We start from the raw sequence: 24,852 nt of genomic DNA on the forward strand, positions 1-24,852 counted from the left end.
GTAGTTGAATGTTATCAACACCTTTAAGAGTTTTAACATTAAAAAAAAAAAATAATAATAATACTGGAATAGATTAATCCACAGTCAAATATATGTCTATTCAAACCAAACGGGAGTGGGTTTTGTTGCGGTACGTGCACAGGCTTCAGTTCATTCTGACTCTGGTGGTACACTTTCTAAATGTCATTAAAATATCAGTATGCTAAACATCCCGGTGCAGTGTGTCTCTTTTGATTCAGTCCGTATCGATTACTCACCAAAGAGGACAAACATTCAATACAATGATCAGCTTGTCAGTTCAGTGAGCCGATCTCATGGTTCCCTGTTTTATAACAAGACAACAGGTCTGTGTTCCTGCCTCCTGAAAAGAAACTATACCACTGGTTGTGTATGTGTGATGTCACAGGACATGTGTGATTGGTGAACATGAACTTGCTCCATCATAATGCCAAGTTCAGTCATCTGTGTAATCCAAACCGGCATTCAATTAACAGGCAGTTCCGCCCAGTTGCCTCCCTCCTCTCCTCGCTCCCCCGACCGTCTCCACTCAACCCCAGATGACACAAACTGACCCTCGCTAGCTCAAAAATCCCACCATTGGGTTCAAGTGTGTCTTCAAATTTACAATTTTAATATGACGATGACTGGAAGCTATCGGAGGTCCACTGGCTGTCGAGCGTTCCCGAAGTGACAGAACACAGCGGTGAGGTCGTGACACCATTTTATACATTGATGACTCTCAGCTTAAATTAAGAGCTGCAGGTTGCTCGAGGGCGAATGTATAACTGTATGTTCTCACACGTGATGGAATGTCCCAGTCTTTATAATTAGAAAATCTACCCATCAGCCTTTACATAACCGGCCGCTAACCATCTGTACAACATCAGACTTACTATAATGGAAAACCCCAACCCTTCAGTACAGACAGTTCATGATATTTACAAACGCAGAATGCAACAAGGTAAATAAAATAAGGCCAGTGGGACGTTATCAGATGTTGTAAAAATTGGCCCCCTGTTGTAGTCATACTCCACAGGATCTCACCAGAGCAACTGCATTATGCGGCTAACTGTAGCTGCCATTAGCCAGTTAGCTCGGTTAGCCGTGCAGCTAGCGGCCCGAACTGGGAGCTCCAAGAATTGGGGGAGTGTTGGTGTTTACGCTGCTTGTTAAGGAGCTTTGGACTGTGACGGGCCAGGGATAGCTGGTTAGCATGCTAACTTCAGTAAATATCTTTCGCAACAATACATATCAAAACTGTTATTTCATTACATTATTTGCATGACTGTAGTACATTTTCAACTAAAAAAAAGGAAACAACTGCTAGCTTGTTTACGTTTGAACTGTTAGCAAATGTCAGATGCTAGCTCAGTGGTCACTGTTGTTGGCATAACACAGAGAGTGGAGGAGGGAAAAACACGCCTTAAACTGACTAGTCTACATCCAGTGAGTCAGGCTACCAACAGCTAAATCTGGCCTAGTAACTCAACAGTAACACTGGGTCAAAACAACCCCTTGTCTTGGATGGTCCTCTATGCATTGGCACTGGGTAAAGTGAAGACACTTTTATGTTTTTAACAATACTATAGAGTTGGAAGACTTGCAAGTAACAGTTTTCAAACAGAAATGGTAAAAAACGTAGTAATGGATGCCGAGATATTTGAACTTTTAGGCCCTACATTACAAGCCTACATTTCCCATAATGCAACTTTAGTGTCATTTGTAAGGCCTTCCCTAACTGACATAACTGACATTGTTCAAACATCAGAGATAGCCCTGATGACCTCGCTATGACATCATCAGGGTTGTTTTCTCTCCATCCTGAGCCACAGAGGACATAATACAACTGTTTTCAAGTGTTTACCCTTAAAATACACGAATAGTTGAGAACAAGAGAACAAAACTAAGAAAAAAAATAATGAAGTATGAATTAAAGATCAGATTTAAAACGGTTAAACACCTCAAGTTTGTCAGGCACATGTTTGGGCTTATAGACTGGAAATCACCTGGCATGTCTGGGCACGCTGGGATATCGCATTGAGATAATTCTGCTGCATCATTAACTCGCTCTGCTAATGAGCCAGGATCTTCCCCAAATGATACCGGATATCTTTGTGTTCCCTCCCCTCGTTCTGTCTCATAAAAGGCGAAAGAGAAAAGGAACAGGAGCGGTGCCAAACTCTGCTGGAGAGCGAATGAAGATAAGAAAAATGGGGCTTGTAAAATGCTCGGAAGACATTTCAGGACTAGGAGGAAATGTCTTCTATTAAGTTAAAAGTGGGAGGAAGATTAGAGTGTGAACTGACACTGAGCTGTTGTAAAGTCGCACGTTGTTATTTCTTTGTATTATCTTTACATTATTACCACATGTTCATGTCTTGCAATGTACTTAATGCTGTGATGACCCACTGACTGGTTACTGTAGCCTCTCACTGCAGGAGCTCAGAGGGTGTAATCAAGGAGATTCAGCTCCTCTGGACCCAACCAGTGAGGTTGCATTGTGGGTAATGTAGGCGCCAGGTTTTGAAAAAAGCAGTCCACTGGTCTAGCGTCGTACTCCTATGACACCATTGGACTCATTATGAAACATATCAAAATGAATACAGCACAGTCACAGATCTGTTTCTTCCTTTTCAACACCTGGTGCCTACATTACCCACGATGCAACTCAGTGGAGGCGGTTTATCAGAACACACGCAACTTCCTCTGGAGCCACAAAAAGGCTTTGATAACTAAATAAGGTACAAACACAGGACTGAAGTGGGTGACTCACAACAGACAAACTGACAAAGAACACAAACTAACTGAACGCAGGTGAGCAGGAAGGAAAACACACGGACCAGTTACACACAAGACTAATCAGTGACAGGTGAAACTAATCAGGACAATCACAAGACAGCGGGCAGGAAGAGACACAACACGGCACATGAGGATGAACCTTTGGACATCAAGCTAAAAACATTTCAAAACTGAGCAAATGACTTCCCTCGGCTGTTTTTTTCAGTCTGAAGCAACAGTCTTGATCACTGGACTTGTCTTTGGTGCTGACGACCTCCAGTGTGTTATTTTCAGTGTTGATGTTATTGCCTCCTCTTAAAAGAACAACAACCCTCAGTCTGGTCCTGGGCCCCTGTCCAAAAAAGCATCCCAAGGCAGAGATCATACAGTAAATCCATTGAAACGAGGTATATCCTCCTGTAGTCAGCACGTGGACACATCCACTAACTCGGGCTGTTTGACAGACAGTGTTTGAGTGTGTGTGTGTGTTTGCGCTTTCCCTTATGTTTTCTCATCTGTTTCTGGTGGCCCTGCACTGACTCCCATCTGCCTTCAGCTGGCATTTTTCTGGTGGTGTTCCTGCTTCATCTGTCTGCCTTCGGTGTGTCGAATAAGCCGGTGACTGTGAGATGCCACGGTGCGTCTGAAGCATACTGCTTGCCTGCGTGTCTTAAGGAAGTATCCACATGCCCAGACAGCAGGAGGATTTCCCACACACATATGGATTATGCAACAGAGCGGAGAGACAGTCTCTTCACTCGGAGAACCGAGGTTACAATATATAACGTCAGTCAGCTTGAGCAGTCGCTGTAAATGACTTTATTCAGTTTTACGTGGCTTTATTGGTGCACTGGCGGGAGGGGACAGTTCTTCCTGGTGTTTGATGCAACATGAGCTTTTATTTTTCATTAATTCTCCCTTTGTCAGAGGGCTTATAACTGTCTTTCTTCCTCTGTGATCAGATGATGGATTTTTTTAATGGACGGTGTGATGTTATCATTGGCTCATTACAGGCATGGAGCTGAATGGGGAATTGTCTTGTCAGGTAATTACTGATGTCTTAACCAGATGTTTTAATCATATATACAGTGGACAGTCTGATGAAAGGAAATTGAATGTTCAGTATGGGCCTTATCAGATCAGGTGACCGAGTCAGGTGAAGATTATTTACTGAAGCGACTGAATTGGCGTGCGCCGTTGCTCGCTAATGTTAGCTTACGTCTAACGAGCAGTAAAGTGATGTCGCTGTTCGCGGCGGATGAACCCGAATAAACACAAATGATCGCTCTGCTTGTGGTGGTATACTTGGTAAGTTGTGTATTTCTCTGGGTTACAAGTTTGTTGGAAACATCTGGTTATCATATATATTTTAGATATTTTTAATGCAGAATTATTACACATTATAAGTCTGTTTCCATTCCGACATGTTGCTTTTAACGGCACATCACCTTTTTCAGCTCAGCCAAGCGAAATTGCTTTGTGCAATATCTCGACCTTTTTTCAAACTTGCTACATTTCCACTTACAAATTGGAAATGCGCATAAAAACAGCTCGACAGAGACTCTTTACATCGCTGAGCACGTGGCAGTTGAACGACATTGTCGGCGGGCCATGCATCACCATCGCGCATAAATGTGTCTCATTTATGGCCGTCGGTGCCCGCTTGTATATCTTCATCAATGTTTAATGAAGCTTTTGATTGTTTGCTGCGCTCAGCAACAATTCCTCAGGGGGCGAGACGTGAGAAAAGGAAGAGAACGTCTGACCTTACTGTTCAGTCGACCGTCTGATCAAAATCGCTAAGATGAAGGCAACGCCGAACGCATCAAGGTAACAGATTGTTCCACGTAACAGGTTGCGTGTCTGCTTGATTGCTCCTTTATGGTGACGTTGTACTTTATCGTGGGGCACATCAAGGACAATGACTTTGCATATAGCGAGGTCACGAGGATTTGAGACAGTAGCAGTGATAAAACATGACTCGGGGTAATGGAAGGACAGCGGAGAATGAGGCGGTTGATGGATCTCCGGGGAGGAATCACACGCTCTGCAGCGATGCCAATGAAACTACTGGATTCATGTATCAGGCGTACTGTAAATGAAGACATTTCAATGCCCTCTGTCACTTCTTTTATCTGATGTTCTCTCTCTTTCACTTTTTCCTTCCATCTCCAGCGATGGAACAATCTCACTCGGGGTCTCTTGCAGTCATTTTCCCTTTTTCTATGTATCTTTTCATCTCATTGCCCTCTTATCTACCCCGGCACGACCGCACCGTATCAACTTTTTCCCATTTTTTTTATCTCACTATCTTTTCATTCAGCCTCCCGACTCATATCTATACCTTTTTCACTGATTTCTCCGTCCCTGCCTCCCTCATCATCTTTCATCTTTTCACTTTTCCCTCTCTCATTAACACAATCACGGTGTCTCTGATGTGCGCCTCACCCAGCGTTTGTCCTGTGGAAATTTATGCGGCCTGCATCGTCCCACTGCATTACTGGATGAAAATGTTGGTAATATTAGCCTCCTATCTATGCATGCCAATCGCCTCTGGGTGTTCCTTGCTTTATAATAACCCATGCATTGATTCTCAGAGCGCGACACGTGCTGTGAATTAAAGGCAGCTCACAATGAGGCCTCAAAGGCAGCAGTTTCCTCTTCAAACAGTGGCCCATTTCTATTTATTATGGGATAGTTTTATAAATCCATCGCTTTTTATGATGCATTGACTCCAAATTCAAGTTGAAATGGTCGTAATTATCAGGTTGCTAATTGCACTTTCCAGTTCACCAAGAATATTGCAGGAACTGCGCGAGCTTTGGTCTTCAGCTCGTCTTATTGCTGAGCAATTTAATTAAGAATTTGGATCCACTCATAAATCTATTCTGACGCTCTGCACTCTAAAATGAGAGCGTGGCTGTTCAAAGTAGTACAGCGTGTGCTCTCTGTGTGAATTAACAAACGGATCGACTGCCACAAAAATGGGTGAAAGGAAAAACTGCTATTGATATGTGCTATAATACAAAATGTAGCGGCTCTTGTGGAGCTCGTTGACAGTGAGGAAGACGCGTAGGAGATGATGAGACTGCAACATAATCCCTACGAAAGCCAGGTTTAGAAAAGTAGCCTACTAGCTAGCAGTAAGCTCGCCCATCTCTGCTCATCAGTGTCCACAGTTGCATACTTTTTACTACTGTTGATGAAACCCTGCTGCTCTCGGCCACTGAAAGCGTTCGGCGTAGCGCGTTAACTCATGTCACTTGGCATAAAACACAATGTACAACTGAAGCTGACGGGAATGTCAATAGGTCAACAGGTATCCGGTCATAAACAAATAACTGGCAGTGATGTTAGCCATTAATGGATCTGAAACCACAGATATGTCCACGGGTGTGTCAAAACAAAAACGCTATTTGACCACCTGGGAATACAAAATATAAAGATGTCAATACAACAATATGAAAAATGGGTGTCAAAATGTTATGACAATCCATGGTGGACCAACCGACATTGACATCTACAGGGTCACGTTGCTAGCAAGGCTAAAATATAGAAATTGCACACATGATTTATTCTGTTTGTCGTGTGTGTGAGCCATTACTCAGCTTGTTAAGAACTCCCTGGATACGCTGGCCTGTTTCGCTTTTCTGCAACGAAACATCTGGATTTGCATTTATCATACGTATCACGGAGGGCAGTTCAATGCATCAAGTCTTCCTCACTAGCAACAGGGTAGCTGAAGAGACATTTGTCAACATTAACGTACTGCGTTTATTGTAAAAAACAGAATATATTAAACTCACCTTGTATATCGAATTCAATAAATACACAGCAACTTCCAGTCGGCTCATATTTTAAACATCGGCCCAAAGAAATATTGAGAATTTACAGACTTTAAACTGCACACATGATTTATTTTGAAATCTGTTATGTGAGCCATTACTTTGCTTTTTGAGGAATTGTTTGGATGTTGCTACAGGCACTCATTACGCGGTGACAGGACCAGAGCTCATGCATATAAACTACTGTGCTGCTAAAGTTTATATCTGAGCGTGCAGACTCAGCAAATCTCGGAGGTATCCGTACTAAGTCGAGCTGCTATTACAAAGTAAAGAAAATGAGATATCGAAATAGATTTCACAGTGGCCGTACCTCACAAATTGAGCAAAATGTGTGTAAGACTCACAACAAAGTGGTCATTCAAGTAGTTTCACATTATGTCAGAAATTGTGTAATGACACTGAATAAGGCTCAAATCTGCAACAAAGAAGATTTTAAATTTGGACTGTGTTTTTCAAGAGCCAACAAGCTTCACTGCAGGATTTAAATGCTGTGAAACAGGACTGCGAATTTCTATATTTATTCTTTTCTGTGCCTTTTCTTTCATCCTCTGTTTTCGATTTTCTCTCCCCTTCCTAACACGGATCTTCTAAGATGAAAACGGGTCCAACATTCTGACATAATCTTCAAATCTCTGACAAACTAAACTTTTTCTTTATGACATCCAATCTCTCTGTCAGTCTGCCTCCGTCACCTACATAATCGTTCTCTATTATTCTTGGCCGTGGACGCTCTGGAATCATAATTAGGCTGCATTGATCGAGGGGGACGCTGTAAACAGATTGATGAAAATCAGCTTTGACATCTCCAATCCAACCGGCCTCCATCATTTGGGTCCGCGTGGACAATAAACCTCACCAGAGATTACACCGAATCTGCTTTTGATAGCAGCTGCTTGCCACGGGTGTAATTAAGCCTCTAATATCATCTAATCTCACACTTTTGAGACCCCGCATCCATCAAGTGTCTCCGCCCACCAGCGCACCAATAGGCGTTAGGTACAGCAGTACCTGGGTCATTGTGGGGACGTTCATTAGTCTTTCTAATTGGTTGGTGATAAAATATCTGGAGCAGATATTAACGCTGGGAGGTTACCTGCCAGGTTGGTCCCTCATATCTAATCCCATCAATATAAATGAAGACATTGTTTTATGGTCACTAGGGAAATAAAAAGACAATATGCACAATGTCTCTATCCATTACGCCTCTTTTTTATATTAAGAACTTTTATAAAGTAGCAAAACAATCTAACAAGCAATAAAATGAAACTTGATGTGTCTGAAATCACTAAAAACTTCTAAAAAAATTAACTAAACTTATCAACAAAAGGTGAAGAAATAGCAGTTTTAACATTATGATGTCTATGTATTGTGGTGTTGAGATATCCACTGATGTTAGCATGCTAACCAGCTCAAAATCCTGCCAGTGGTGTAAACACTAGCACTCCCACGGTCCCCGAGTTCCCAGTCTGAACCACTAGCTACACGGGTTAGCAGCAGTTAGCAGTTATTCAAGCAATCAGGTCAATCACATGTGGAGTCAGTTGGTAAATCAAACTGCGAGATTGCCCTCAGTGGCGTTCTTTACTAATTTTTCAGTAAAATATACGTTCAGGCTCTGATAACTGATGTTATTTCAGCATCGAGGCTAACATCTCGTCACTGATCCATGCCCGAAGCTGCAAGCAGTTCCTCATGGGAGGCCGATTGGTTCAACCAGACAAAAGCGCACAGCTTGAAGTCTGGCCAGATGGATTTGTGGGGTCACGTGATCCAGCGGCCTCACACGGTGGCTAACGTTCGGCTTCAAGTTATCAAGTCAAAGTCTCGCTTGGATGTACCTTTAAGGCAACAACTGGGACTATCTGGCACCCAGATGCTTAAAACACAGCTGGAGTGTATTAAAAATCTAGTGACTTTCAGAGGCATAATAAAGCAGATAGTTCAGAGACAGTTGAGTGGCTCTCTGGATCTCTATCTTTGAATTTCCTGTCTCTGCCTGTGTATATATGTGCTGGTCTGCATTGCATGCAGGGCACAATTGTCCATCTGGCAGCTGAAACCCAGCAGAAGGAGCCTCTATATGTCTGAACATGCAGGCCAAGAAGGAGCATTGCTTGTGATTGCAGGCATATTGCATAATTATCGGAATTATTATTATTTTGCACCCATCCACTGTCATCTGTCCTACATTTCCCTCCGATCATTTGGGCGAGCGGGGACACTGCGGATAAATATTAGGTCAACTCTATGTGCTGATCTCTGAGTCTGATGCTGGCATGACCGCGTTTGTGGTCATACATTTCCAGGGTCTTTGCCAGCAGTCATCCCTCGTTTCATTTTCCAAAACTCCACGAGCTTTTTCACTGATCCGGCCCTTCTCTGTTGGGAAACACCATGGTAACGGCGCTGGCAAGAGCTGACCTCGGCCACTGCAACAAACACATGCGCACAAAAGCACAAACACACACTGCTGCTGCCGCTACAGTTCCCCACCAGAATTGGGCGATTGACATATCCCCCATGGCCTCGGGGCCTCACTAGTCAGAGCTAAGCAGTAATCAAAGCAGACACACAGGTCGAACTTTATTATGAACACTCGATACCAGCTGCAGGAACAGCCACAGGTCCTCCAAAACACAGCAGACAGGAAAGCAGGGAAATCAAAAACGGGCAGCAGATACATTGCGGCTTCCCTTGGGCCTGGAGTGCCGGTTTGAAGCTTTTCACAGCTTTTGACTCGACGATGATCGCTTTTTTCCCGGATGTTAAGTTGAACTTTCAGGACTTTTGTGGTGCCGGTGTGGAGAAGTGAAGCCGATGACCTGACGAAGGAAAATCTCTCAGGTAGGATTCACCTCGTTTCCCTTCTTCCTCATCAAGTGAGCTGAACTTGATCAGCGACAGCAACACAAAGATAATGAAGTTAGTTTTGGTTCGATGGACGGAGACCATAAAATAATTCATTCACTGGATGAAACTCTTTGCTAATAGTTTTTGCTGTAATTGTTGAGAGGGACAAAACTTTTCTGGAGGCCAAAAAAGCTCAAATAAAATGTCTCCTTAAAAGTCTCTGCTGTCATAAACAGGCTGATTTACTTTGAATCTAAATGGATGACATCCTCAAAGGGAATCTCTGATGTGCTCCGTATTATTGGTATTCTTTTGAAGCCGATACCCAGACTCACCTAGACAACAATTTGAAAGCACATTTTTGATCATTTCACAGTGTGATGCCCAATTGAAGTTGATTGCTTTTTTACACAGTGTGGAACAAGGCTCATTTTACAGAAGGGGAGAATTTGCTTGATTGACACTGATTATATTGAAGATCACACTGAAACGTCGTCACCCTTTCAAACGTACCACTACGACTTTTCCCGTTGCTTTGCTGTCTTTTAGCATTTCAATAAGGGTCAACAGGGTCCGTTGCATATATAATGAACACTTCTTTTCATCAACAGCATCAAAAGCTAGTAGACGTAATAAATGATGCATCTATTAAATCATTCAAAGGCATTTTTCGTCGTGGGAAGTTGATTGAACATGAATACACATTTTACATTTCAGACCGATAACGCAGCCAGCTTTTTAAATCGGTGGTTGACGATTAAGTACGCCGAATACAATGACAAAGCTCAGTGTGAGCAATCTGTGTCAAAGCTTCTCTGTGGGTGAGAATAAACAGTGAGTATTTCTTGAAAAATATCAGGAGGATTTGTTGGTGTCAGAGTGTCAGGCGGTGGCATGAAGGGATCTTCTGGGTCAATCAATATTTGCTAATCATGAGCAGCTTCCTCCCAATTAACTTCCCGGCCATGTGATATCCTCCAGTCATGAGATTAGTCCAGAAGCAATTCATTGCAAAATAATTATGTATAAGATATTTCACTCATATATTTAAATTCTTCAATTTTAGTGTGAACCGGAGAAGCAGGTGTTGAAAAGACTTTAAATGCCTCATTTGTGGAGCAGCAAGTAGTAGAGCCTTTGTGGTGTTTCCATCAGTGTTGTGGTATTTTTGTCGCCTTTTTCCCTTCTTTTTGGTATTGTGATGACCCAGCATGAGCTTGACTGTGGTGGACCGGAATGAAAGGCGAGGAAGGGAAGTGATTAAGATGCACAGTGCAGTGTTCACAAGGTTTATGCCACCTGCCTGCTCGGACCATGGTGCTTGTTCATGAGTTGGCATCCCCACATAGACCACCTTTAGTCAGATACAATTCTGTCTTATGCCGACCTCATTTATAATAAAAAAGAAATAAAGAACAATTGTACTATTGTTGATGTTATTGTATAAGTGGCTTATCTGTAGTTAAAGGTGCAATACATACTACAAATGGGGGCAGCATATCACCAGAGTAACTGCTAACTGTATTCTTTTATACATCCATGACTGTAGCTACTGTTAGCTTGTTAGCTCAGTTAGCTGTGCAGCTAGCCCGACTACCAGTGGAGTGGAACTTTGTACTGCTCGGCAAAAGAGGTGTCAGGCCCGGGGCTAGCTGGTTAGCAAGCCAATGTCAGTAGGTATCTCTTCAACGCAACATCACATCTCTTTAACATGATGTCAAGACTGTTATTTCTTCACATTCTGTTGATAATTTTAGTTAATTCTCAAATGTTTTGAACACAAATTCTTACATATTGCACCTTTTAAAAAAAAAACAATGTATGATTTCATAGCGAGAATATTCATATTGGGCAATTTTCTCCGACGTTGCCCCGAAATATTCTTTCCGGGCTGGAAATGGTGGCCATATTGAGAAAAAATATCAGCCATCTTGATTTTTTTCAATCAAAAGAACAATCCCCAAGGAGACTGTGTGCCAGTTTTGTAAAACTGAAAGTTTCAAGGCAGTCGTTTTCACACTCTTCCACGGGCACACCCTAACCAACAAGTCAGCCTGAGTCTTGACCCTTTGGATATTATGTTATCAGCTTTGATGTTCAGTTTTGTAGCTGGCAGACCCACAAGCAGAGAACTGAAGGCCGGAGTAGAGTTTAACAGGTTTATTTCACAAAAAGAGATCCTGACGAGGACGAGGGCAGGCAGGTGAACTGCTTGAGCCAGGAGCCAGAGTGGAGTGATCTCACACTCTAGTTTTATATTCTCTCACTGATTTATGTGGTGGACATTTAGTTTTGGGAGCTGTATAGTTGCCCAAGTTATTAAAAGGGCTGTAAAAGACCATAAAAATGCCTCCACATCATTAAATTGTAATTTGAGTAGTTTCCCACTACAGCAGTCCCAAACACAACAACAAAGCTTTTAGTATTGCCCATAGATAAGTGTAATAACACTTCTTTATAAACTGCTGTATTCTCTTTCTCTCTACAGATTTTCTGCACATTCAGTGTCTCTGCACATTGTCCTGAAACTGTCGAGTCAAGAACCAAACTCAGTGTGAGAGCCTCAGTCGGACAGGAACAGATACTTTAATTCGTCACCATTACAGGCTGTGAGGACCAAGTGACTTCCTGACCCCACTGGTCTGTAGTGGTCCCACCACCATGGGGAAGACTGGGCAGAGCACAGTGGATTTAAACTCCCCAACAGAGGTCAAACAAGCAGTTCCCTTCGAGGAGCTGGATCCTGTGGCGCCCCCTGCAGATCAAAAGAAGAAAGAAGAGCCACCCGACAGGGGAAGCTGGAAGGGAAAGTTTGATTTCTTGCTGTCATGTGTGGGATACGCCATTGGTCTCGGAAATGTCTGGAGGTTCCCTTATCTGTGTGGCAAGAATGGTGGAGGTAAGTGCTATCATGAGACTGACAGAAGCAAACAACCTTCAGGCAGTATAAAGTTAATTCTGATAAAATACTTAAACTTTTTTATCCTGCCTAAACAACATTGTATCTGCTCAGGCCCCACTGGCTTGATAGGCAGTATGATATTAATTCTCAGTAGTCCAGCCTTCTGCCTGTCTAGCTCTGGTTTTGTAAATGGTTACTACGACTTTTCACAACATTTTCTGACCAATGCACCTTTTAAGTCCTTGAATTGTATCCTTACCTGCACAAAGAGTAGATACCTGGCCTTATATCTACACTGTATCTACTCAGGTTAAAGGTCCAAATTGTGAGAAAGCTGATTTTTTAGTCTCATACTGACGCTTTGGGATTGTGGGTCAGGTTGGCCACCATCCCAAAGTGTCAGTATTTAATGAGTTGGGAATTCTTACAAATTGGACCTTTAAAATACAGTGGCTGGTCCAAATTGCTTGTCCAAGTTCATCTGACTGCCATGACCTGTCCAGTTGTCCACTGATTAGCAACCTCTCTAATATTAAAAACACGTCTTTTATTATGTCTCTTCACCTGCCTGGCATCATAATGAATTTGGTGGCCTGTTTTCCACAAAAGTAAAACAAGTTTTGTTCCGGTTTGCACACCTAATTTCAAACAGTTTGACCAACAATAGAATGGTCCGGAACCTGAAAGTGTTGTGTTTGATCGAGAAAGTACCCAAACACCGGACACTAAGGCAGGCAGGAAGCGAGCTTTGATGAACTAAAGCTTTAGTGCACATAATGAAGGCAGGCAAAAAAGGGCTGGCAACAAAAAGCAAGACGTAACTAAACGCAGTACCGTCCAATTGGAAAGTATCATCAGATAACTTTCGTTGTGAACTGGCGCTATGCAAATAAGGAACACAGGGAGCAACGCAGGTAAAACAAACGGATAAAACCGGACCGGGGAACAGACAAAGAAACACAGACGAACCAACAAAGAGTGAGGAACAAACACATACTTAAATGCACAGGGGCTAAACAACAAATGAAACACGATTGAACTGGAAAAAAGGCAGGGAAAAGACAAAAACAGGAAGTGTCAAAGAAAACATGACACTAGCATAACACCTACAAAATAAAAAAGCAAACGACTAAACTGAAACCCAAAACCATTTCAGAAAAAATGGTTCTAGGCTGGAACAAAAGAAAAGCAGTGAGAACTGTCATTTTTAACAGGTTGTTGTGCATTGTTATGCTGATGACACATCATTGTTTATAACAGCTCCGCTAAACCCTGGTGGAAATGCAGGCTGGCTTGCTTGATGGCACCATGATGCAGAGAAGCTCGCACTGAGCCATTGAATGAAGCAAACAACATTTTAAACTACAGCCTGCCAATCTAATTAGCATGCTTACAGTACAACATGCCAGCTAACATGTTGTCTGAGCCATCATATAACCAAACAATAAGCTACAGCTACCCAACAAAGCAATTAATTTTAGCAGCGTCTGAATTGCCTCTACAGCCAGTTTCTTCCTGCCAATTGCTGTTGCTTTGCTCCATGAAGGCTGTGCTATGCTGAGTCCAAACCTCAGACACATACTGTATCAGCCCTACAATACCCCCATGACTTTATCGCTGCCTGAGCCTGTAAAACTTCCTCGCTTGGGTTCCACTTCCTCCCTGCTGAGAGTGTTGGCGGTCTACACCATACTGCTAAATCCCTAGACTAGTCATGCACATTTTAACTTCTCTGTTAGACTGGTTTCTTATGTAAGAGCTCATCGTTCTCTCTAGCTTCAGCAGACTGAACTGCAGATACCTCGGTTTGACTTTGCCTAGAAAGCCTGACGCCTCTTTCTCTTGACACCATCCACCTCCTGTCACAACAACAACAACTGGGTCTGCTCCTCACCACTAAGCAACACCACCATTTTCACCTTGATCAAAGTGGGGGATTTAACATCCAGTGGGTGATCTAGTGCCCCAACAGGGGGCATATCTAGAGGTAAACCTGTCCCTTTCTTGATCTGTATGTAGCTTTTATAGGTAAGCCTCTAACTCCCAGTCCCTTCAGAGCTAACTTTTTCCTTGTTGTACAAACCCCAAACTGTCCCTTTCAGCCCTTCCAGTGCCCCTATCAGATATGAATTAACAGTGGACCCTTCTTACAAGCGTAATGGATTAATAAAACTAATAGAGGAATGTGCTTCATGGGGTCTTTGACTGAAGTTGCCCTTTAAGAACGCCTTTTGAGTTGTGAATGAGTTGCAAAACTGTGATAATTAAAAAAGACTGTCTTCCAGCATTTTTCATAAAGTGCTAATAATAAAGTAGATCTTTAGGCAGGCAGAAAGGGAAATGTCATTCTAACCACAATATAACAGAAATATTTAATTTATTTTTCTGTTAATAAAATGAAACTTAATTTGTTCGAATCAAAAATGAAATGATATAGTGAGCTGTCAGTCAGTCACATCAGTATCATTATCACTCTGCCATGTTTATGAAAGTATTTCTGATATAAAACCTTTCTTAATGTCCTTCTGATTGACATCTAAATCATCGTACCCAACATATTTTGTTAATCATCTTTGTTGTGATCTATTTAGGGGCCTTTTTGATCCCGTACTTTTTGACCCTGGTGTTTGCTGGGATACCTCTTTTCTTCTTGGAGACGTCTCTGGGACAGTTCACCTCAGTTGGAGGGCTGGGGGTGTGGAAGCTCTTGCCTATGATGAAAGGTAAGATGTGGATATAAATAGGAAGTTATGGATGTTCAACTGTTTTCATATATGCATTTGCACATATAAATTAAGCTACTGACATGATCTTCCTTCCTGGAAAAAAAATATTTGATTAGAAACTTAAATTGTGCATTTTTCAACATAGTTTTTTACTCCAGGCAGAAACAAAAATAAGGAAAATTGTTTTGTTGATTTTCATTTAAGACCCAGTGCTTGTTGGTGGCAATTGCCTCTGAGCTCAAAGAGCTCAAGTGAAGCACATTTTATCTCCTGCCAGCACAGACGGCGACAGTGATAGTCAGTGTGCCGCTGTGCCAAAATGATATTCAAACCAAGGGCAAGTAAACAATAATAAATGGAAAAATAACAATGATGAGGATGACGAAGATTATCACTAACTGCTCTGGTGTTCATTGTCACCTACACGTTATATTGACCCATAAAATATTTAACTATAAATGCTTCCTTTTCCTCCCTCAGGTGTCGGTTTGGCTGCAGTGGTCCTGTCTTTTTGGCTCAACATCTACTATATTATCATCATTGCCTGGGCACTCTACTACTTATTCAACTCCTTTGGTTCGGTATGTCACTTAATGAATCATGAAGAAGTAGACCTAAACTAGAAATTTGCATTTTTAAGAATTGATAAGATGAGCGTGAGGAATTATTGGCAGTATTTTTGATAGTTGATCAATTGTTCATTTTTCAGGTATATAACGTTTTTTACGTCACGTTAGCTGGCTAACATTAGCTAGAGTTAGCACCCACTACAACACAGTCCAACACAAAGTCCAACGTCAAGGTTAACATTTCAGTAAAGCATGTGAAATATATTGTGATACTGTGGTATACATAGCTGGATAGTGTTAGCTAACGTAGCTTGCGGCTGAATTGCTAATTTCCTTTAGCAATTGGACTTTATATTGGTCTTGCATCCATCAGGTGGAAACAATCAATGCTGATGCTAATTAAGAATGCTAATTTTGCTCTGTGCCTGCTGGATCTAAAGGCCCGCTACCTAAAATCCATACTAATAAGTTGATTAATAGTCAGTGTTTCTGTTGCCAAAAGATCAGCAGGTTCATGTCAAATCAGGAAAGTAAATTTAGGAAAAGGATTGTCGACATCATCTAAATTCTGCTTTTATACCCAATTACTGCCAGTCATGCCTTTGTCACCTTGTGTACACGACGAAAAGACACTCGAGTCTTGTTTATCACCTCTACAAGGTTTTTTCTCTCTCTGTCTCGGCTTTTCTCACTCTGCTTTTGCACATCTCCGCATGACTGCCCGGCTCAGAGAGGCCTGGTGGAAGAAATTGAAAGACTTCGCAAGGCCTTGTGCTCGAGGCTTGAGGATTGAGAGGCAGGGATCAAAAAATACATTCTTAATTGTTGTGTTATTAACTGAAGGCTGTAAAAACACAGTTGGCTCATTAAAATGGACGACTGTGGAGGGTCAAAGATACACGTGGCAGGAGATAATATGCAAATCCTGTCGGTTCACATCTGATAAACATCATTGTTTTGAGCCAAAGCTGAGAAATGTTTTATCATATTTCTGAGCTACTGGAGCCATGTTTTGTTTACGCGTGTGTTTTCGTGTGCAGGAGCTGCCTTGGCAAAGCTGTGATAACCCCTGGAACACGGAGAAATGTTTTTCCAACTACAGTCTGACAGACACCACCAACCTGACCAGCGCTGTCACCGAGTTCTGGGAGTAAGTCAGCGAGAAATGTTCCTGCCATACAGTATGTGAATGTGTGAGTAAGTGTTGGAGCTATTTCTGGAAGCTATTTGTGCTTATCTGTGTCTGAATTCAGTGTGTATGTGTGTGTTCCTGTAGGCGCAACATGCACCAGATGTCTAGTGGTCTGGAGGAGCCAGGGGAGCTTCGCTGGCCCTTGGTGGGCACTCTGGCTCTGGCCTGGGTCCTCGTCTATTTTTCCATCTGGAAAGGAGTGGAGTGGACGGGGAAGGTCAGACTTTCGGCATAACTCTCGCCACTCTCTCTGGCTGCGTCGCATCAGAGAGTCTGCCTTATCTGAATCTCTTCTCCTCTTTTGCATATTTTAATTTCATATCATTCAAACATGACATGATGTTGTTGTTGTTGGCCGAGCCCATTCTTGATTGGCGGAGTCGATTAAAGAGAAAAATTGATCCAGCAGACCAGACTGAAAAATGTCAACACATTTAAAAGATTGATTGAGTTTCATGATAATTTATCACGGTGCCCAGATGATGAGGCCTAGAAAACAGTGGCGATCCCATGAGTTTTCCTGAGGCGCTTTTTAGTCACATGTCTGGACAACTACTGGATGGATTGCTATGAAATGAGTCGTAGTGCTCGGGGATTTCATTCATTGATTCCAATATTCACATTCACATAAATTACTGAGCGTTGGACTTTTGAGTTTCAAGTGGTGATGACATTTAGGTCCACTGAAATGTTAGAATAAAAACTTTATTGATATTTGAATTTCATAGTTGTTGATCGTTGAGTCTTGATGTAAATCATTTTTATGTGCACGGTTGCTCTGGAGTGAGTGCTGGCTAATTAATCCTTTGTGTTTATGAGGCATCATTAAGGCTCCAGCCGTTTTCCTGTGCTCTGAGCTCTGTAGGTGCTTCTCAGATGTTGACTCTGTTTACATCCGCTGTCCACATTTCACTCAGGCGAAATAGAGACGTTTCTAAAAGTTGTTATTTAAATCCCAAACTGCTGAACGATTCGGAGGTGATAGGGAAAGAAAAAAAAATCACTCTGCCCACTGCTTCGGACTTTTTAAATTACAGCAAGTCGAAGCGATATATGCGAGCAGAAACACATTTACACATTGACTGCCAGGGATAATTGGATTTTAATGTGTGCGAGAAAAATGAATTCCCCTAAAGCCCTGGCCTTGACGGACATTACCAATTAAGCATCATCATTATGCTACAGAACTGCCGGCCACATCCCTCTGCAAAGAGAAGAACATACTTTGCTCTTTATGTACTGTGGCAACACAAACTGATGCATCACTTTTTAACTTTTAGTTTCTCGGGAGAAACTCAGATGTTCTGTTCTGCATAAATCAAATGTGTTTCTGGCTTTGACAGAAGGGAAATCTAAGTTTTCTCTCTCTCTTTCTTTCTTAGGTGGTGTATTTCTCAGCCACCTATCCCTACTTCATGCTGTTCATCCTGTTCTTCCGCGGGGTCACTCTGCCTGGAGCCATCGATGGGATCCGCTTCTACATCACTCCCGACTTTAATAAGCTCATCCGCTCTGAGGTGAGACAGTCCGGACACATCCAGTTTCATGAAACATGTTCAAACAGACGTGAATACGGGCGCACGCTCATGCATCTGTTGTCTGACAGGTGTGGCTGGATGCAGCAACTCAGATCTTCTTCTCCTACGGGCTCGGCCTGGGCTCGCTCATCGCACTGGGGAGTTACAACTCTTACAACAACGATGTTTACAAGTAGGAACACGCAGTCACAAGCTTTGTACATCCTTCATAGTTTGTTCGTATTTAATTCTAATTGTGTCTTTCTTTTCAGGGACTCCATCATAGTGTGCTGCATCAACTCCTGCACCAGCATGTTTGCCGGCTTCGTCATCTTCTCCATCGTAGGCTTCATGTCCTATATCACCAAGAAACCTGTGCAGGAGTTAGCGGCATCAGGTGCAGTACTGTGTTGACTTGACAATGCAAAGTGTTATGCCAGGAGGTTATTAAAGCATTTCACTGTTTTAGTTGTTTCAGGTGGAGCATATTTTTTACCCTCTTCCCATCCTTAGAGTACTTCAAATAGACAAAACACACCAATATCCTTGTTTATAAACCGGAGAGTAATATTCTCAGACTGGAGACTCGTGTATTTGACCTTTACACAAAGTCCTCTCAGACAAATTAACCTGCTTTCAGTCCTTGCTGCACATATTAGTGAACTTATTTGGCAGCCTGGGAAATGTTTTCAAATGTAGACGGCTGTCTCATTCAGTTCAAGTCAAATTCAAAACAAAGTACGGTGCTGTTTGTGTTTCTGAAGCATGTAAATATGTTAATGCTTATGAATTTCAGGAGGCTGCAGTATAATGTGATCAGATGAGCCATTGGACTTTAAATTGTGTCTCTTCTGTGTGACATTTAGGTCCAGGTCTGGCGTTTTTAGCTTATCCTCAGGCCGTCACCCAGCTGCCCATGTCCTCTCTGTGGGCCATCCTCTTCTTCTCCATGCTCATGATGCTGGGCCTGGACAGTCAGGTACAACTAGCACACTCTTCACCTGTTGCTGAACATTATTTACTAGAGTAGTTTTTGGTCTCATCCATTGTTCTTCATTGAACCTGTGGGCATTCGTTAGTCTGAAATCCCAACAACAGCTACCTTGTAAATATCTGACTTTCTGCCGGATAACACACCCAAATATCCGACTTCCCGCCGGATAACACACCCAAATATCCGACTTCCTGCCAGATAACACACCCAAATATCCCACTTCCTGTCAGATAACACACCCAAATACCCGACCTCCTGTCAGTGGTTGCATTGCATTGTGGGCAATGTAGGCGCCAGGTTCTGACAAAAAGAAATGCTTATAAATGGAATTAAAAAAAATCAGCTGCATCAGTTTCTATCATTCTGACTCATGTCTCTTAACACTGTCACGTGTTAGTTCTGCACAGTGGAGGGCTTCATCACAGCTCTGATGGACGAATATCCCCTGGTGCTGAGGAAGAGGAAGAAGGTCTTCATCCTCATCGTCTGTCTCATCTCCTTCATCATCGGCTTCTCCAACATCACACAGGTATAGTTGAGTTAACATAGTTAGGTGATCTGAACTCTTAACATGCAGGGTGGTGTAGTGTATGTAGTATTATAAGGAAATGCTGTCTTAAAGCTCAATCTGCATACATTTGCACAATTTACAAACACGAGGAAGAAGAGCCCACTCCTGCATTATACATAATGACAAAACCATCTCACAGCAACCTGCGGTGTACATTCATCATGCATATTTTATATTTTATATAATAAAGACGGTGGTGTTAATATTGAGCCTATAAAGCAGATATGTGTTTCTGTACGTGTGTTGAATCCCCCAGGGTGGTCTCTACGTGTTCAAGCTGTTTGATTACTACTCCGCCAGCGGGATGTGCCTTCTCTATCTCGTCTTCTTCGAAACCGTTTCCATATCCTGGTTTTATGGTAAGAAATCTATTTTACGGAGTCTAGAGTGAGATCAAATGTAACCCCAGCTGAAATCAGTTGAACAAGCCGGGTAGAAAGGATGATGTTGTGCCAAGTCACCTCATGAATCAGGAATGTAAATTCACTATGTAAACTGTAGCTGTCCAACAGGAAATTACACTTATCTGCTCCAGTTCCTGTGATAAGACTCTCCGTCCAATCAGCGTCCCGTCTCTCTCACCCTGTAATGATTTCTTCTTGTAGTCGTTATCTCCGTCCTAACACACACACTTCTTCCTTGTCCTCCTGTCTTCACGTCACAGGAGCTGAAAGGTTTTATAAGGACATCGAGGACATGATCGGCTACAGGCCATGCGGCTGGTGGAAGCTCTGCTGGAAGTTCTTCACGCCGCTCATCTGCCTGGTAGGCAGGGACTGATTGTCGATTTGACCCCCATACTATGCGATTTTTCCAAGTCGAACGTGTGCTTCCGTCTCCCTCGCGGAGATCCATGAACCCATCGAGCCAGATGAAGTGCCGATAGGTGGAGAATTGATGACGCTGCTGAATCGGTTTCCTTTGCTTTAACTTGTGGGCTGTCATGCCCTCGGGGAAATCATGGCAACGTCTTCATCTTCACTAATGTAGTGGTGAAGGAACGCTACTGTTATATGGCCGAAATGGAAAATTATGGATGTTCTGCCAAAATGAAAGTACAGTTTATCCATCACTGATTTGGAAATGACATCTAGGCTTGACAAATAGGTTAAACTGGGCTAAATGGTCTGGTCTTAAATAGCCACACAACTAATGGATGGATTGCCATAAAATTTGACACACACATTTATGACTCCATGGACAGGTCTTAAATTTTCCTGCATGGTTTAAAGGAAAAGTTCTCCTGAAAATGAAAATCCAGTCTTTATCTAGTCACCGTCATGCTATATGGAAAGTCAGGTGAAGTTTTGTAGTCCACAAGACATTTCTGGAGCTTCACAGCAAAACATCCTGTAGCTTAATATTCGTAACTGGTCAAAGACTAAATGGACTAAATGGCATAATTATCATTGCAGGGGGTGTTTACCTTCAGTGCCATCGAGATGACCCCTCTCACCTTGGGGAAGTACGTGTACCCGCTGTGGGGCCAAGTGATCGGCTGGTTCATGGCGCTGTCCTCCATGGTATTGATCCCCGGTTACGTCATCTACATGTTCTGCACCACCAAGGGCAACATCAAACAGGTACAAACCTCCTCCATGACTCACTGTTGGGTCTGTTTTTAAATGTCTTTTAGCTGCAGTTAATGAGTACTGGTATTCATATTCATGATTTTGTTGATTTTAAGACACCATTTTAAAATGTCAGAGTCTCTAATCAGTCTTGTTATGAACGTTTAGTTCCATCAAACATTCCCGATCTTAAAGAGTCACCTTTAACACTGATCTGAGACTGATGAAGCTCTCTTTACTTGACCAGCGTTGGCGGAAGATGACAACCGCCCTGGAGGATAAGAAGTCATCGGGGCATGAAGAATTTACACACACAGGGAGCGTGGGCGAAGCTCCCGTCTAGCCAGGACTGTTCAGGTCGAAATAATCCGACTGCCATTTTCTCCTCTCTTGCCTTCGACCTGCTGTAGCCGACATTTGAAATTTGACAATTGGACAGATGGAGTCTTGTACAGTATTTCACAGTGACAGTGTTTTTCCTCCATCTTAAATTGTTGCTGAAAAATCAGGCGAATAAATGACGAGGATGAGGGCGGCACATTAGGATAGAACGAAATCAGCACTGAGATGATGTACATACACCACATATACCATGATGTCGTCCTACTTGTATATTTTCTCAGCTACTCAACAAAAATCACTGTCTTTGTTTTTAAAGCCACAAATGTTGTTGTACAGAGGCATTAAACATCTGGTAAAACTTGATTCTAGGTGTGAAACTGTAATGCATCAGATATAATTTGCTTGTCGTAGCTTAAAGAACAAGATAAACCAGCCACTGTGATATTCCTGCTCAGCATTAATTATGTGGGCACGACTATATTATTAATGTCATTGAAGCTGTACAGGCTGTTTGTCATTCTCAATTAACCCCTGCTTCCAGATGTGTTTTAAATGATGTTGTTGTATAATCGCAAAGTGTTAGAAAGCTGTAAATATAATTGTGTCGTTACATTGAGTATGTTTATTTTTTAAGTTGTTTCATACTGTGGATTGCGTTCAGTGCGATAAAGTGCTCTGATTGGTCGGTTTGGGGGATTCAAATGAGATGTATGAAGGATTTTATGTCAGTTTTTAATGTGTTAAAAACTAAATAAACTGCAGCTGGTAACTCATTTTTCTTTCTCCATCAGCATCTTGAGTGTAGTGTTTGGTAAATATTCAGTCATGGAGTGTAACTAAGTTTGTTTACTCAAGTACAGTTTTATGGTATTTGTACTTTACTTGCGTATTTCCATTTCTTGCACCTTTATACTTCTACTATACAATTTGGAGGCAGATTTTGTACTTTTTTACTTTTCAATTATTTCATTACTTTGCTGATTTCATGCTGCATCAGAGCCAACGTAAGACATTTTTAAATAGATTTATTTAACAGGCAAACAGATTAAAAACAAAAACATTGACTCAGATCATCAGGAAAATAAAAAAATATATATATCAGATACTTTAAAGGGGCACTACGTAGTTCTGGGGAAGAAATTCAAACTCAGAATTTAAATATTTACAATATCAATGAGGTAATAATATAAACTCAGAAACATCTTTTTTCCATACCTGAATAAACAAGCTGCTCTCGGAGGAAAATAAGTTTGAAGCTAGAAAGGTGGCAGGGTCCGCCACATATAAACAAAGTCAAACAGTATGAAATTGTGTTCTCCTTTAAGGTCAGTTTGTTTATTCAGGCAAGAAAAAGAAGAGAAGAAATGCACATTTAAGACTGTTTGTATGGGTAAATTTCACTTTTATGAAAGTAATTTTTTAAAACGATATCTCTAATTTTAATCAAGTATAACTTTGGGGTAGTTTTGGTTTTTCATTGCATATTATTAATTACCAGGGTTGGGTAAATTGCCACATTTTACTTACTTAATGTAAGAAATCCTTGACAATGTAACTGTGCTCAAATGTAATCTGGACTGATTATTACGTTATTACGTTTTGTAAACTGATCTGCAACACCAATTACATGCATACCTTTCAAACCTGCTTGTTACTCTCCAAAAGTGTTAAATGAGAGTTTAATATATGTGACACATTTTAACTAACAGAAAATGTTTTGTGATTACTGAAAATGGGTCCATTACACAAGTGAGCTGGTGGCAAAGTGATGTAATATAATGCATTAGCTGCAGCACTGTGAAAAGGTTGCCCTGTTCTTCTTTGAGGTAAGTGATGAAATACTGAATACAATCATTTATCACCAGGGGGAAACGCTGCTGCAGTAAAGGCCAAGTTTGAGAGAAGAATGATCTTTTAAACCTGCGCTGACATTTTTTTTGACCATCAGGGGGCAGCAGAAACAAGCTGTACACAAACCACTGACACATTATATTGTAAAGTCATGTGTCTGGTGACCTGATAAATGAAACCCCAATAGTCACTTACCTTTTTAGGCTCTGGTTTTCTCTCCTCCAGCTTCAGCGGGAAATATGTGTCTCTTTAGGTGCTCGCTGTTCCATCACAATCACCAGCTAATTGCCGACATTGTCTGTCTGCTGTTTGTTGCTGGGCGTGCTGGGTGATGCACAGTTTGTTTCTAGAGCCTATTAACTGAAAACAGCAGCTGCTGGAAACATACTGGTGAGAGCAGAGATTTACTAAAACCTCAAAGCTGCGGGATGGAAAAACCAAAACAGTGAACTGACAGACTCTGTGACAGCTCACAGAGAGTAACACTTTATATTATCCTTGTAATAAGCGTGAGCTAATAGATAATAAGGCTTATTAACGTTAATTTTAATGCACAATTTGTAACATCTGCCACTAGGGGGCTCTCTATCAAAACAAAACAAAATGCTCTGGTGAGTGCCCACTGTATTTCACTGAGAGTTGACCTAAATGCACACCCTTGGTGTATGTCGTTGCTTGCGAACATTAGCTTACGGCTAATGTACAGTACACTAATCTGGTTGTTTGGGGCAGGTAAGTTTTGTCTTTTCGTCTCGTTCCCCAACTTCTCTATCCTGGAAGTAGTGACGGCCAACCAAACACATTAACTTGAGTAAACTTGGGGATTACTCTGGGTTTGGTCTTTCTTGGAAACATTTGGGATAATGTCAAGTACACAACTCAAAATATGTGACAATGGCCTGATCGTTGTAATACATTTTAATGCAGAATTCCTACATATTATATCTTTTTATCTATATGACTGATAGATATATGTGTCTAGTCAACTGCTGGTAAATGTCTTATTATTTATCAGTCTTAAAAATGCATATTAAAGGTTTAACAATTACATAATATGTAGGTAAAACTCAATAAATATGTTTGAAATCCTATTATAAACTTATTAAGCACCTACAAGCTATTGTCTTATAATGTAAAATTAAAA

The 24,852-nt window shown here is 41.7% G+C and overlaps 1 protein-coding gene across 1 annotated transcript; it reads left to right on the forward strand.

Moving 5' to 3' along the window:
- Positions 1 to 9,156: 9,156 nt before the first annotated feature.
- Positions 9,157 to 22,606, forward strand: slc6a1l (solute carrier family 6 member 1, like). Its single transcript, XM_084346208.1, has 15 exons — positions 9,157 to 9,467; positions 11,962 to 12,372; positions 14,967 to 15,098; positions 15,582 to 15,682; positions 16,711 to 16,820; positions 16,947 to 17,079; positions 18,245 to 18,379; positions 18,469 to 18,572; positions 18,652 to 18,776; positions 19,246 to 19,358; positions 19,771 to 19,902; positions 20,201 to 20,303; positions 20,609 to 20,709; positions 21,360 to 21,527; positions 21,763 to 22,606. Exons 2-15 carry the CDS (start codon positions 12,135 to 12,137, stop codon positions 21,856 to 21,858), a joined length of 1,791 nt encoding a protein of 596 aa, XP_084202334.1. The 5' UTR covers positions 9,157 to 9,467; positions 11,962 to 12,134; the 3' UTR covers positions 21,859 to 22,606.
- The last annotated feature ends 2,246 nt before the right edge of the window (positions 22,607 to 24,852 follow it).

The sequence above is a fragment of the Pagrus pagrus genome (genome assembly GCF_965226575.1).
Source record: "Pagrus pagrus genome assembly, chromosome: 23".
NCBI classification, from domain to species: Eukaryota; Metazoa; Chordata; class Actinopteri; order Spariformes; family Sparidae; genus Pagrus; species Pagrus pagrus.

Bases quoted from the DNA above. Each gene is read 5' to 3' on its own strand.
- slc6a1l (XM_084346208.1), top strand. From the start codon at position 12,135: ATGGGGAAGACTGGGCAGAGCACAGTGGATTTAAACTCCCCAACAGAG. The intron at 16,821-16,946 runs GTAAGTCAGCGA...GTGTTCCTGTAG, and splicing joins GCTGTCACCGAGTTCTGGGA to GCGCAACATGCACCAGATGT. The intron at 19,903-20,200 runs GTATAGTTGAGT...TGAATCCCCCAG, and splicing joins GCTTCTCCAACATCACACAG to GGTGGTCTCTACGTGTTCAA.